The sequence below is a fragment of the Papio anubis genome, chromosome 16 (genome assembly GCF_008728515.1).
Source record: "Papio anubis isolate 15944 chromosome 16, Panubis1.0, whole genome shotgun sequence".
Taxonomy (NCBI): Eukaryota; Metazoa; Chordata; class Mammalia; order Primates; family Cercopithecidae; genus Papio; species Papio anubis.
In genome coordinates, this window is record NC_044991.1 from 56,822,046 (window position 1) to 56,835,649 (window position 13,604).

General features: G+C 43.4%; 1 protein-coding gene across 2 annotated transcripts in view; it reads left to right on the forward strand.

The window, feature by feature from the left end:
• The window catches only part of LOC101013736 (signal-regulatory protein gamma), a 27,703-nt gene continuing 14,099 nt past the window's right edge, over positions 1-13,604 (forward strand). For both annotated transcript variants that reach the window (XM_031656634.1, XM_003904959.4), the window contains exons 1-2: positions 1-181; positions 8,862-9,218. In XM_031656634.1, coding sequence (XP_031512494.1) covers positions 109-181; positions 8,862-9,218 — 430 coding nt within the window. In that variant the 5' untranslated portion in view covers positions 1-108. The remainder of the gene's footprint in view (positions 182-8,861; positions 9,219-13,604) is intronic.

Genomic DNA, 13,604 nt, shown 5'->3' on the forward strand with positions numbered 1-13,604 from the left:
CTTCCTCTTGAATTGAGGGAGGCGGGGCTTGTCTTCTCTCTTCAGAGTAGGGCCTGAGATCTCCCCAGAACAGACGTTTGAACAGAGCAGGCTTCTGAGGTCTCCAGAATGCCTGTCCCAGCCTCCTGGTCCCATCCTCCTGGTCCTTTCCTGCTTCTGACTCTACTGCTGGGATTTACAGGTGAGCATTGCATTGGGCTAGAACCCTTTCTCCCTGCCTCCTGGACCTAGCCTTGCCTCTGGACTTGCAGTGATTTCAGATCAGCACAAGCACTGTCAAGGAAAGTCAAGGACTGGACATTGTCCAAAAGCAGAAGATCAGGGAGCTGAGCACTTTCTCTGTGGATCTGCAGTTGGCTACCAGAGGCATCAAACCTTGTGATGCTTCTGCCACCATCACAATTACTTACATTTTTATAATATTTTATTTGACGAACACAGAAGAATCATTATTAAATCCTTACCTGTCTTGAGTCCTCCCACCCATTTTCCTGTGCCCTCCTCCTCTTTAAGAAGTTCCACATTTCATGCTTACAGCGCCCTATATTCCTTTCCTAGGGCTTCCATAACAAAGCACCACAGACTCAGTGACTAAAACAATAGACATTTGCTTTCTTTCTTTCAGTTCTGGAGGCTGAATTGCAAAATCAAGGTGCCAGCAGGGTTAGTTTCTACGGAGGTCTTTCTCCTTGGCTTGTAGAAAGCTATCTCCTCCATGTGTCTTAACACATGGGCTTCCTCTGTGTGTGTCTGTGTTCTCATTTTCTCTTATGAGAACGTCAGCCATATTGGATTAAGGCTCCCCACCAATGACCTCATTTAACTAAATTGCTTCACCCTTTATGCCTAGTGCTTCATTATTGGATCACTAAGCTTGCGGGAGTTATTTATATCCTACTGCTCAAGGGCATCACTAAGTTCTGATTTTTCAAATTTAAAAAATTGCAACCTCAGGCATAAATGGGTTAAAGACCTTGTCTCCAAATATGGTCACATTCTAAGGTGCTGGGGACTGGGGCTTCAACTCATTTGCTTTGGGGGCACATTCAGCCCATAACAGGCACCACAAACTCCCTTAGTCATCTTGATTTTCCTCTGGAGAATTTATTTTCCCTTCCCCCAGGCAGACAGGATTGGGAGGTCTTTCCTGGTGCCACTTGGGAGAGCCCTGTTCACTGCTCCCAGACAGGCTGCCTGTCCTCACCCCTTTTCAGACCATGCAGCTGACCGCTGGTCACAGGGCTGGGCACAATAGCCTCTCAGTTGCTCACTGGGCCTTCCTGTGATGTCACCTCACAGGTCTTAGAGGGCAAGGGTCTCACTGTTCAAATTATTTTTCTTACACATACACTGTACCCAAATGACAGCAGTAATAGTTCAGCAATTGCTCTCTTCCTGTAAGGTAGACACACTTATCATTTTGCTTGTATGAAGTCAACTAATCCTCACAACATCCCTGTGTGAGAGCTACAACTCTTGTGCCCTATTTGCAAATGGGGAGTGAGGCAGAGGGAGAAACTTGTTCATTGTCCCCTACCTCAGTCCATGGAGCAGTTGGGATCAAGTCCAGGTTGACCAGCTCCAGAGTTGATCACCCTTTTAGCCATGTTATGCTATATGCAGAAATACTAGAAAATGCAGGGAAGCAAACGTTAGATTAATAGTCACCCATCACGCCAGTCAGAAACAACCAGAGGTAAAATGCTAGCATATGTATGTATTTCCAAAATGTTGTTAAAAATATGTTGGATGATTTCTATGTGCCAAATATTTTACTGAGATTTTTAAATTTGTAATAATTGTAATTAATGCACAAAACAACCTTACGTACTAACATGATAGGCCAAACTTTTATATATATTTGTGTACACATTACATATACACATATATATATGCACATGTGCATATGCATGTACATGTACATGCACATATGAGATTTCATTTTTAATCATTGTTTCTCCAACTTTTTATTTATTTTCTATTTTCAGTGAAATTTTTAACAAAATAAATATTTTATTTTATTTTTATTTGACAAAAGTATATATACTTATGTACAACATATTATGAAATATGCATTCATTGTGGAATGACTAATTTGAACTAATAAACATATGCATTACCTTATACATTTATCATTTTTTTATTGTGAGAACTCGTAAACTCTGCTATCGCAGCAGTTTTCAAGAATACAACTCATATTATTAGGTATAAACACCACATTGTACAAGAGATATCTTGAACTTATTTCTCTTATCTAAATTGAAATTTTGTATCCTTTGACTAATATCTCCCCAACTGCACCCCCTCTCTAACCCTGGATAAATACCATTCTACTTTCTACTTCTATGAGTTCAACTTTTTAGATTCTACATATAAGTGAAATCATACAGTGTTTGTCTTTCTGTGCCTGGCTTATTTCACTTAGCAGAATGTCCTCCAGGTTCATCCACATTGTTGCAAATGACAGGATTTCCCTTTTTGTAAGGCTGATTAGAATTTCATTGTGCATATATACTACATTTTCTTTCTCCATTTACCTGCTGATAGACACCTAGGTTGATTCCATATCTTGGCTATTGTAAATAATGCGGCAATGGACATGGAAGTGCAGATATCTCTGTGACATGCTGATGTCATTTCCTTTGGATATATGCCAGTAGTGAGATTGCCAGATCAGATAAGAGTTACATTTTTAATTTCTTGAGGAACCTGCATACTGTTTTCACTAATGGCTCTACTAATTTACATTCCCACCAACTGTCTGCAAGCGTTCCCTTTTCTCCACATCTTCTCCAAAACTAGTTAAATTTCCTCTTTTTGATAATAGCCATTCTTACACGTGTGAGATGATAGCTCACTGCGGTTTTAATTTGCATTTATCTCATGAATAGTAAGATTGGATATTTTTAATATGCTGACTTGCCATCTTAATATCTTCTTTTGAGAAATGTCTATTTGGATCTTTGGCCCATATTTTAATAGGGTTGTTTTCTTATGGTTGAGTTGTTTGACTTCCTTATATATTTTGTATACGGACTCCTTATTAGATGTACGCTTTGCAAATGTCTTCTTCCATTCTGTAGGTTGTCTCTTCACTCTGTTGATTGTTTCCTTGGCTGTGTAGAAGCTTTTTTAGTTTGTTATTAATGCCATTTGTCTATTTTTGCTTTTGTTGCCTGTGCTTTGGGGCTCAAATCCAAAAATGTATTGCCAAGACCAATGTCATGAAACTTTTCTTGTAGTTCTTATACAGTTTCAGATCTTACATTTAAGTCTTTAATCCATTTTGAGTTGTTTTTGTATGTGGCATGAGAAGAGGGTCTAATTTCATTCCCCTACACATGGATATCCAGTTTTCCCAACACCACTTTTTGAAGAGACAGATCTTTCACCATTGTGTTTTCTTCACACTTTTGTCAATAGTCAATTGAGTGTGAATGTGTGAGTTTATTGCTGGGTTCTCTGTTCTGATCTATTGGTCTAAATGTCTCTTTTTATGCCAGTGCCATGCCTTTTTGATTACTTTGAAACTGTAGTCAATGTTGAAATTAGGCAGTGTGGTGCCTCCATCTTTGTTCTTTTTTTTTTTTTTTTGAGACGGAGTCTCGCTCTGTCACCAGGCTGGAGTATGGTGGTGCAATCTCGGCTCACTGCAATCTCCACCTCCCAGGTTCAAGCGATTCCCCTGCCTCAGCTACCTAAGTATCTGGGACTACAGGTGTGCACCACCATGTCTGGCTAATTTTTTGTGTTTTTAGTAGAGACAGGGTTTCACCATGTTGGCCAAGACAGTCTCGATCGCCTAACCTTGTGATCTGCTCGCCTCAGCCTCCCAAAGTGCTGGGATTACAGGCATGAGCCACCATGCCTGGCCCCATCTTTGTTCTTTTTGCTCAAGATTGCCTTGACGTAGCATATCACATTTGGAGATTTATGAATGTTGTACCATCCTTGCATTCCTGAGATAAATCTCATGTGACCATGCTGAAACACACACAGGATTTTAAAAATGCTTTCTTTACTATAACCTTCAACTCATTTTTTCAGTCTACATGAAATGCGCATTAAAGAGATGTGTGGTTTTCTCTATTGCCCAGCCATTCTGCCTTCTTCCTAATTCTCTAATCTTACCACTCAAAGTCCCCCAATCTGTTAATATAAGCAACAGGTAAGCAAACTTCTCCCTTGGTAAAATGCATTTTCCCTCAAAACTGAATTTCTGTGCATTTCTATTCTGAAATTTCCTCTTCCATGAATGGTAGAGATGAGGAAAAAAATGTGAGGATACAAATGACACAGATCTGCCTATATTACCTATAACTATAGTTATATTTATATCCGTATCCATATTCTTTTATCCTTATCCTTGTCATCTAATGTCCACTGAAGCCTCCAAGCCTTAGGAAATCTACCAGGCAATAACTTTACAATTTTTGAACATTCACCATATGACAGACACTGTTGGAAATGCTTTACATCTTTTACTTCATGTGATCATTATATACAAAGTAGATATTCTTGTCACATTCCCTCACATAAGAAAACAGACGCACAAAGTGCTCCAAGCTCACTCATTGGTAACTGGTAGAGTTATGATTTGAACTCAGGCACTCTGACTCTAGAGGTCACAGGTTTCACCATTACTCAAACACTTCCGGCCCTGATTCTATTCCGTGCGATTTCTGCAGCTGCTGCTCTTGGGAGTGGAGTGGGCGATGTGGTGTGAAGGAGGATTGTGGTTTTCTTCTCTGGGCTCTTCTACTTTCTATATGTTTGCAAATTGATTTTTTTGTTTGTTTGTTTTGTTTTTTTTTCACTAAGTCCTCTACATGAGAAACTCATTTTCTGTCAAATTCCACAGAAGCAAACCACCTAAAATAGAAGATTTCAGTCTTCTAGGGAAATGTCCCACTGAGCAATTCAAACATTATACACATACCTATTGGATACCTACTGTGTGCCAGGATCTGATATAGAAACATGGGGTACTTTGGTAGAATAAAAAAGAAAAAGCAATTGCCCTTTTGCTGCTTGCATCCACTGGGGAGAAAGACAGTAATCAACACACATAGTAAATACGTGAATGAAAAAATTAATTTTTGGCAATGATCAGTACAATAAAAATAAAGTATGAGTATGTGAATGTTAATCATCTTGTGAAAGTATTCATATATCCCTTTTATTGATTGTTTTCATCATAAATAGATGTACAAATTTATCAGATGCTTTTCTGCATCAAAATAGATGATCATGTTTTTATCATGATCAAAATAGATGTTTTGATCAAAACAGATCAAAATTTTATCAGGATCAAAATAGATGTTTTTTCTATTTGTTCTATAAATATGGCATACCATACTGTTTGTTTGTCATTCGTATATTGAAACATACTTGTATTTCAGGAATAAATACCACTTGCTCATGGTTTATTATCCTTCTAATATGCTGTTCAATTCAGTTAGCCAGTATTTGGTTGAGGATTGTTGCATCAACAAATCCAGTAGTAATAAGGCCACTGTCAACAGAAAGGTGTGCAGCTGTACCTGACAGAAATTTAAATTTTGTGTTTCAGTAGAAGTTTAAGTTCCAATGAGACCCATTTCAGATGAGCAGGGACTGGCCTGTGGGACAACCAGTGGTTAATGCTTGCAACAGAAAGTATTCCCCCTAGATCTGGAACACAAGCCAGTAGATTATAGTCATTTTTTGTTAGAATGAAGTAAAGAACAAGGCGGAGAGGGGCTTTTTTTGTTTTGTTTTATTTTTCATTTTGCGTTAGAAGCCCTGGGGAAGTTTATGACCATGAGGAGTGGTCTAGAGATTCCAAGAGGAATGAAAATCATTGCCGAAGTCTCTAGAGAGAAGAGGTATTTTTGTTTGTTTGAAAGCACTAAAAGGAGTGCCTGTGATTTTAATTTGTAAGTAAAATTTGTTAATGAAGAATACATTGCCACTGGTACCTCAGAACAACTTAGAGATTCTGGATTATGTGACATTATTGTAAGTATCATACGAGTCTTCTTTGAAGAGGTTGCTATATCATCCTGTGCTCTGAAGAAATGCGGCTGTCATTATTCATATTGGAATAGGATACACACTTTAGGATAGAGAGCTTTGGCAGCACTCCAGAAGGCAACACATAACTGTGCATAGCACAGCACAGGAAAGCCATCAGGGTAAAAAGCCTTCTCAAATTCGTGGAGCCAATAAGTAGCAAATCAGTAAGCCATGAACAGTCAAAGTGCATCTCCTAGGAACTTTCTACCCTGGTTTAGAATAATCCCCTCTTCATTGCCACTACTGATGAAAATGGTAGAGTAAGTCCTGCAGGTTATGTCTTAAAGGATCACTCTAACATGGTTATGAAAATTTCAACTGGAGAGGCATAGCGGGGTAGGGCATGCCACACAGGAAGCCATATGGGAGGAGCCCCCAGGGAGAAGGCTCAACCAAGCAGAAGGGGAAGCAAGAGAGACAAGAGATGGGAAGCCATTGCCTTTACCGGGAGTCAGGATGGAGGACACAAAGAAAAAGCATGATGGGTTTTACTAGAATGTTTCAGTGTCACTAGGTCACAGTAGAGGAGGACAAGAAGAGGAATTGTGGCTGGGACTAGCTTTATCACAGTGTTGTACCTGGTTTGGCAGGGTGCTCACAACTTGTTTGTGGGATGTTGAGGTATCAGGTAAATACGATTAAAAAAAAAAATTACGGCCGGGCGCGGTGGCTCAAGCCTGTAATCCCAGCACTTTGGGAGGCCGAGACGGGCGGATCACGAGGTCAGGAGATCGAGACCATCCTGGCTAACACGGTGAAACCCCGTCTCTACTAAAAAATACAAAAAACTAGCCGGGCGTGGTGGCGGGCGCCTGTAGTCCCAGCTGCTCGGGAGCCTGAGGCAGGAGAATGGCGTGAACCCGGGAGGCGGAGCTTGCAGTGAGCTGAGATCCGGCCACCGCACTCCAGCCTGGGCGACAGAGCCAGACTCCGTCTCAAAAAAAAAAAAAAAAAAAAAAAAATTACATATAACTGGACATCTTTATTTCTTCATATAACTTTGATTTGCCACATGGCATCCTTTCATTTCCACCTGAAGCACTCCCTTTAACATTTCTTGTAAGCAAGGTTTTGTGGTCATGAACTATCTTAGCTTTTGTTTATCTGAGAATGTCTTAATTTCTCCCTTGTGTTTGAAGGACACTTTCGCCAGGTATAGAATTCATGGTTGACAGGTTTTTCCTCTTACAGCATTTTGAACACATCATCCCTCGGTCTTGTGGCCTCCAATGCTTTATATAAGAGCTCAGCTGATAATCTACTGAGGGTCTCTTGAATGCGAGGAATTGTTTCTCTCCCACTGCTTTCAGGATTCTTTGAATTTAGTTTTTGATGGTTGAATTATAATGTACTTTAGTGTGGGTCTCAGATTCTATCCTTGAGTTAAACTTGCATTTCTTCAGTGTCTTTAAATTTGTACATTCATGTATTTTATTAAGTTTGTGAAGGTTTTGGCCGTGATTTCTTCAAATAATCATCTGCTCCTTTTTCTCTTCCTCTTCTTTTTCCCCCTGGGACTCTAATAATGTATATTTCAATCCATTTGATAGTGTCCCAGAATTCCTTTAGATTCTGTTCTCTATACTTTATTCCATTTTCCACCCATACCTCAGTCTTAGTAAGTTTAATTATTCCATCTTGCAGCTTTATGACTTTTCTTCCACCTGCTCACACCTGTTAGGGAACCCCTCTACTGAACTTTAAATTGTTGTATTTTCAACTTCAATGTTTCTATTGGATTTCTCTTCATGATTTCTCATTCTGGCTGTTCTTATTTTGTTAATGTGTTTATATTCCTGCTGTTTTAGTTCTTTGTCCATTGTTTCCTTTACTTTCTTCAGCTTTTTTAAGACAGTGGTTTTAATACTGGATCTAGTGTCAGAGTGGGCCCAACGTATCAGAAGAGTCCTTATAAGAAGGAGGAAGGAGATTAATTATTTGAGAAGGACATGTGAGGATGCAAGCAAGATGTTAGAGTGATGGGAAGATGTGACAGTGAGAAAGGAATGTGGGCAGCCTCTAGAATTTGGAAAGGCAAAAAACAGCCTGCAGAAGACACATAGCTTTACTGACAGCTTTTAAATACACACCTACACACATATATATAATATATGTGTATATATATATGTGTATATATAATATATTATATATATAATATACATATGTGTGTGTATATGTGTGTGTGTGTGTGTGTGTGTGTATATATATATAAACACTTCAAAGTAGAGTTCAGGAGTTCTACTCAGGTCCTCAACCCAAAGCTCTACCTTGAAATTGAATCCCTTGGCTGGGCTTGATGGCTTTCACCTGCCATCCCAGCACTATGGAAAGCTGAGGCAAGTGGATCACTTGCACTCAAGTAAGAGCAACCTGGGCAGAATGGTGTGACCTGTTTCTACAAAAATACAAAGATTAGCCTGGCATGGTGGTGTACACATGTGGTCCTAGCTACTCTGGAGGCTGAGGTAGCAGGATCGCTTGAGCCTGAGAGGTTGAAGTTTCAGTGAGCCATGATTATGCCTCAGCACTCCAGCCTGGGCAACAGAACAGGACCCTCTCTCAAAAAAAAAAAAAAAAAAAATTGAAACTCTCTGTGCCTCAGGGCTCAGTGCCCTCAACTGTAATACGACCTCATGTTATAGGCTTGTTGTGAGGGTTAAATGAGATAATACACGCAGTGTGCTGAGATCAAGTCCTGCTCCTGATTCCTGATGTGCACCCAGTCACTGAATGTCTTTGATAAACACAAGGAAATACAGAATTATGCAAGGATGAAAAAATGATTGCTTTGTGCTCCTTTCCAGAAGTGGCAGGTGAAGAGGAGCTACAGATGATTCAGCCTGAGAAGCTCCTGTTGGTCGCAGTTGGAGAGTCGGCCACTCTGCACTGCACTGTGACCTCCCTGCTTCCCGTGGGACCTGTCCTGTGGTTCAGAGGAGTTGGACCAGGCCGAGAATTAATCTACAATCAAAAAGAAGGCCACTTCCCCCGGGTAACAACTGTTTCAGACCTCACAAAAAGAAACAACAAGGACTTTTCCATCCGCATCAGTAGCATTACCCCAGCAGATGCCGGCACCTACTACTGTGTGAAGTTTCGAAAAGGGAGCCCTGAGAACGTGGAGTTTAAGTCTGGACCAGGCACTGAGATGGCTTTGCATGGTGAGTACAGCATGGATCTCCCTCATCCCTTGATGTGTGACAATAACTCAATAATAGCACCTTCCATTCTTTGAGCAACAATCAGGTGTGGTGGTGGGTGCTCATTTTCATGACCTGATGTCACCCCCTTCTACAGATCAGGTGAGTTAAGGCCCAGGGACATCACGCTATTGCTCAAGGTTCCACGGCTGGTAAATGATGGGAAAGACTGCATCTCCAATCTGTCTGGCTCTACAGCTCTTGTCCTTCCCAATCTGGCCCAGCCCTTTAGTTCCACGAATGAGGAAACTGACAGATTGAGTGATTTGCCCGGGTACAGGGCCAGAGCTCACCTGCAGCCTCCAAAGAGTGCTTCTGTCTCAGGCTGGCCGAGTCTCTTCTTTATGCAACAGGCACTCACTGAGAACCCACTGTGTGCCAGACTCCACCCTGGATGTTGTGCAAACAGCAGTGAATGAAACAGCCAATAGCTCTTCCTCCACCAAGCTTACATTCTCTTCCATTCTAATGAGGGGAAATCCATCCAGGGGATGGAGTGTGTAAATCGTGTTTTTCTTTATTTAATCTTCAGAAACATCACACAGGGAAGATTCCTGGGAGGCACAGATTCACTCTTCAGTCTGATGGCCTGGTGGGAGGAGATGCCAACAAGTTTGGTGTTTGCTGTGGGTCTATTTGAAGCCTTGTGTGATTTCAGGACTGAGTCACACAGTCACTGTGGGCTCTGAGCAGAGCTGGGTCATCTCAGAATGTCCCTCACCTCAGGAAAGAGGTCATACATATGGCTGGCTCAGGGGTGCCCAATTTAAGGCAGCAATAAAACCTATTTGGGGTTTCCAGCCAGAGGCCCAGAATCCTCATCCCACCTCCTGAATCCTGACATTTCAACATGGGAAAGACCTTCACGCTTTCAGCCCAACTCCCCTTTACAGATGGGGGACTTAAGCCAAGAGATGACAGGGGCCTTGTCCACAGTCACAGGGCCAGTTATCGATGGAATCAAAGCTAGAGTCCAGGTCCGGATCGAGGCAGGCTCCTTCCTTCCCCAGCATTTGTTAAGACACTGTCTTCATAGAAGAACCTGGTGCATCACAGGTGCTAAATAAAAGCTCCTCAGACAGAACCATGGATCAGGGAGCCGGGATTTCTTTTTTCATCCATTTCCCAAAGGTTCAGAATACACCTCACATTCAGACACTAAAACCCACTGGTGGTTGGAAAACTTCCTCCAAACATAAGCCCTATCCTTCCATATTGAGATTCCACGTCAGGACATAGAACTGCTCCACTCTTTAACAGCTGCAGAATACTCCAATTTATGGAAATACCAAAATTTATTTCACAGCATCCTGTTGATGGATATGTAAGTTGTTCCCAGACTTGAGTACTAACAATCCTGCAGTGGATGGCTTTGTACATGTATCACCCTACTCAGGTGGGAGACACCCACTGGAAGTGACATTGCTAAGTTAGAGGGTGTGTGTGTTTTCATATATGAGAATATTGTCTAATTTCCCTCCTAGATGGTGTAGCAACAGGGCTTCCCACAACCCTTGAACATAGATGTGGAAGTGGCTTTATCCTGATTGTGCAGATAATATAGGCAAAGACACTGAAGTTTCCAGATGGTGCCTCCCCAGCCCAGGCAATCACAGCCAGAAAGTAGCTCAGGTGTGACTCATATCTGCTAATTCCTAATAGGGTGCTCATCCCTCTTTGCCATGCTCTTAGCCTAAATGATGCCCTGGATGACAAAGGAGGGAGGCAGGGAAGGGGGCCAGGGAGCTGCAGTTGTGCCAGAGTCTCCTTATAACCAGCGCTATGAGGGAGGAGCCATTTGTTGCCTCCTTTAAAGATGAGGACACTGAGGCTCAGAGAGGAGACCTGAGTGGTGAGCAGGTCAGGGAGCCAAGGTTTCCTCCCCACCAGCCTGACTCACGGCCCTTGTCTCTGCAGTACTCACTCAGCTCTGGTTTTTCAAGTGTGGAGAAGTGCTCCAACCTTCTCTTTCCAAACTCTGGCATTGTTCAGTTCTATAGCAAAAAGCATTAAGAACAAAACCGAGGCTGGGTGCAGTGGCTCACGCCTGTAATCCCAGCACTTCGGGAGGCCACGGCCGGTGGATCACCTGAGGTCAGGAGTTTGAGACCGCCTGACCAACATGGAGAAACCCCGTCTTTACTAAAAGTACAAAATTAGCCAGGCATGGTGGCACGTGCCTGTAATCCCAGCTACTGGGGAGGCTGAGGCAGGAGAATTGCTTGAACCTGGAAGGTGGAGGTTGCAGTGAGCCGAGATCACAGCATTGCACTCCTGCCTGGGCAACAAGAGTGAAACTCTGTCAGTCAAACAAACAAACAAACAAACAAGCAGACAAATAAAATGAAAAAAAAAAAAAAAAAAAAAAAAGCCCTGAAGGGGTAGGAGGGGCTGGCTTTACACTCCTTTCAGAAAGGTCCTGCATGTGTCTCATATATCAAGCTTGTTCCTAAAGGACAGGTCTCAGCACACATGAAGCATTTAGGACTCTACCCCCGTGTTACGCTGTTTCTCCTTCACTGAGCAGCATCTACGGAGCAGAGTCGGGCCTCCTGCAGCCCAGCAGAGCACGTGCCCACCCCTTGTTGGTGCTAAGGACCAAGGATGAGGAGATGACGTATTTCCTATGGGGTGCATCGGGCCCATAGGAGCAAGTTTCCATGCTCCCCTCGGGCTGTCAGGAGCCCACAGTGTTTTATGGCTACAGGGTATCTGGGCCTGGACACCCAGGAGGGAGGCTTCTCACTAGAATTGCATGAAGTCAAGAATCTCGAAGGCATAATTAAGAGTGCGGTCAGTGTTGGGGCTCAAGAATTCAGGGCACTTGCTCTGTTGATGGACAGGAGTGCTTGGTGGGACACAGGAGGTGCCCACTGGGACACATGGAGGACAAGGAGGCAGTGCCTTCATTTCTCTCAGCCTCAGTTTCCTCATCTGTAAAATGGTGATCATCACGACTCCTTTAGGAGAGGGGATAGGATTTGAGGTTCTCTCTGTAAATCACCTAGCACATTCTAAGCATCCCCAAATTGAGGTGCTATTTCAAGGTTGTGTAATCTTAGGCCAGGCTTGCCTTCCCTTGAGTCCTCGGTTTCTCCATCTGTGTGATGCTGATAATCATGGCCCCCACTCTAGGTTCTGCGAGGATTGGAGAGGATGTGCACAGAGCCCCTAATGGTGGTAGTGTTCAGGTGATTACTGAACTTCCACAGAACAGTGGTTAGGACAGCATGGGCAGGATCTCAACTGCCTGGACCACTTCCCGGCTCTGTCACTTTCTAGCTTTGCGACCTGGGACAAGGCAACCACCACCGTGGGCCTTGGTGTCCTCGCCTGTTGATGATAACACTGACATCACAGACGGGGGGCAGAGCTGAAGGAGTTAAATCATGTAACATGCTCAGAGCAGCACCTGGAGTGCAGTAAATGTTCCATAAATGTGAACTGTGTGATGCTGAAGCCATGACACTTCAGATGGGTCAGTGCTCCTCCAGGCCTCAAGGATATATGGGGTTTGGGGTGGAGTCTGGTAGCTTTCAATCCTGGCCGCCCATTAGAATCACCTGGGAAATTCTGACAAAAATGTTTACAAACCTGGACTCAGGATCCACCCTAAAAATGCCAATTTAATTGGTCTGACATGGGCCTGGATATCTGAACTCTTCATGACTCCAGAAGATTCTCATACGCAGTCCCTTGGCAAAGGTCGTGCCCCCTGGGGTTGGGGCTTTGAGAACAGCTTTTCTGGGGGTGGGTGCTTCAGAAAAAAATGTGGTGGAAACATCTCAGGAGGCCTCAGTGCCCTGGCTAGGACCCCTCCCACAGTACAGGCCTCAGGACCCAAGATAGAGTTTCCTGATAAAGCCCTGCTCAGATCCAGCCTCAGTGCTAGAGGACTTTCCATTGTGAAAACATTTGTATCTAAAAAAGCACTGAAATCCCAGTACTCCTCAGCCCCAAAAGCCTCCCTGCCTCAAAACACCAAGATGTCACAGCAGGGCAGGGCCAAGATGGCTGACTAGAAGCAGTAGTAATCCCAGGCTCCCATGGAAAAGAACCATAAAAGTGAGCAAATCCCGCAACACTAACCAAAGTATCCAGGTTCTGACATTAGAATTGACTAGGCAGCTGGCGAGACCCACGGAGAGGAAGAGCAGTGTGGTGCAGCGGCCCACCTGAGAGCTGTGGGGCAGGGAAGCCCCCATCCCCTAGTCAAGGGAGGCGGTGAGTGAGCGTGCTACCTAGCCTGTGAAACCGAGCTTTATCCACAGAGCTGTGCAACCCACGGATCGGAAGATCCCACTCGTGGGCCCACGCCACTGGGGCCTAGGGTCCCAACCACAGAGC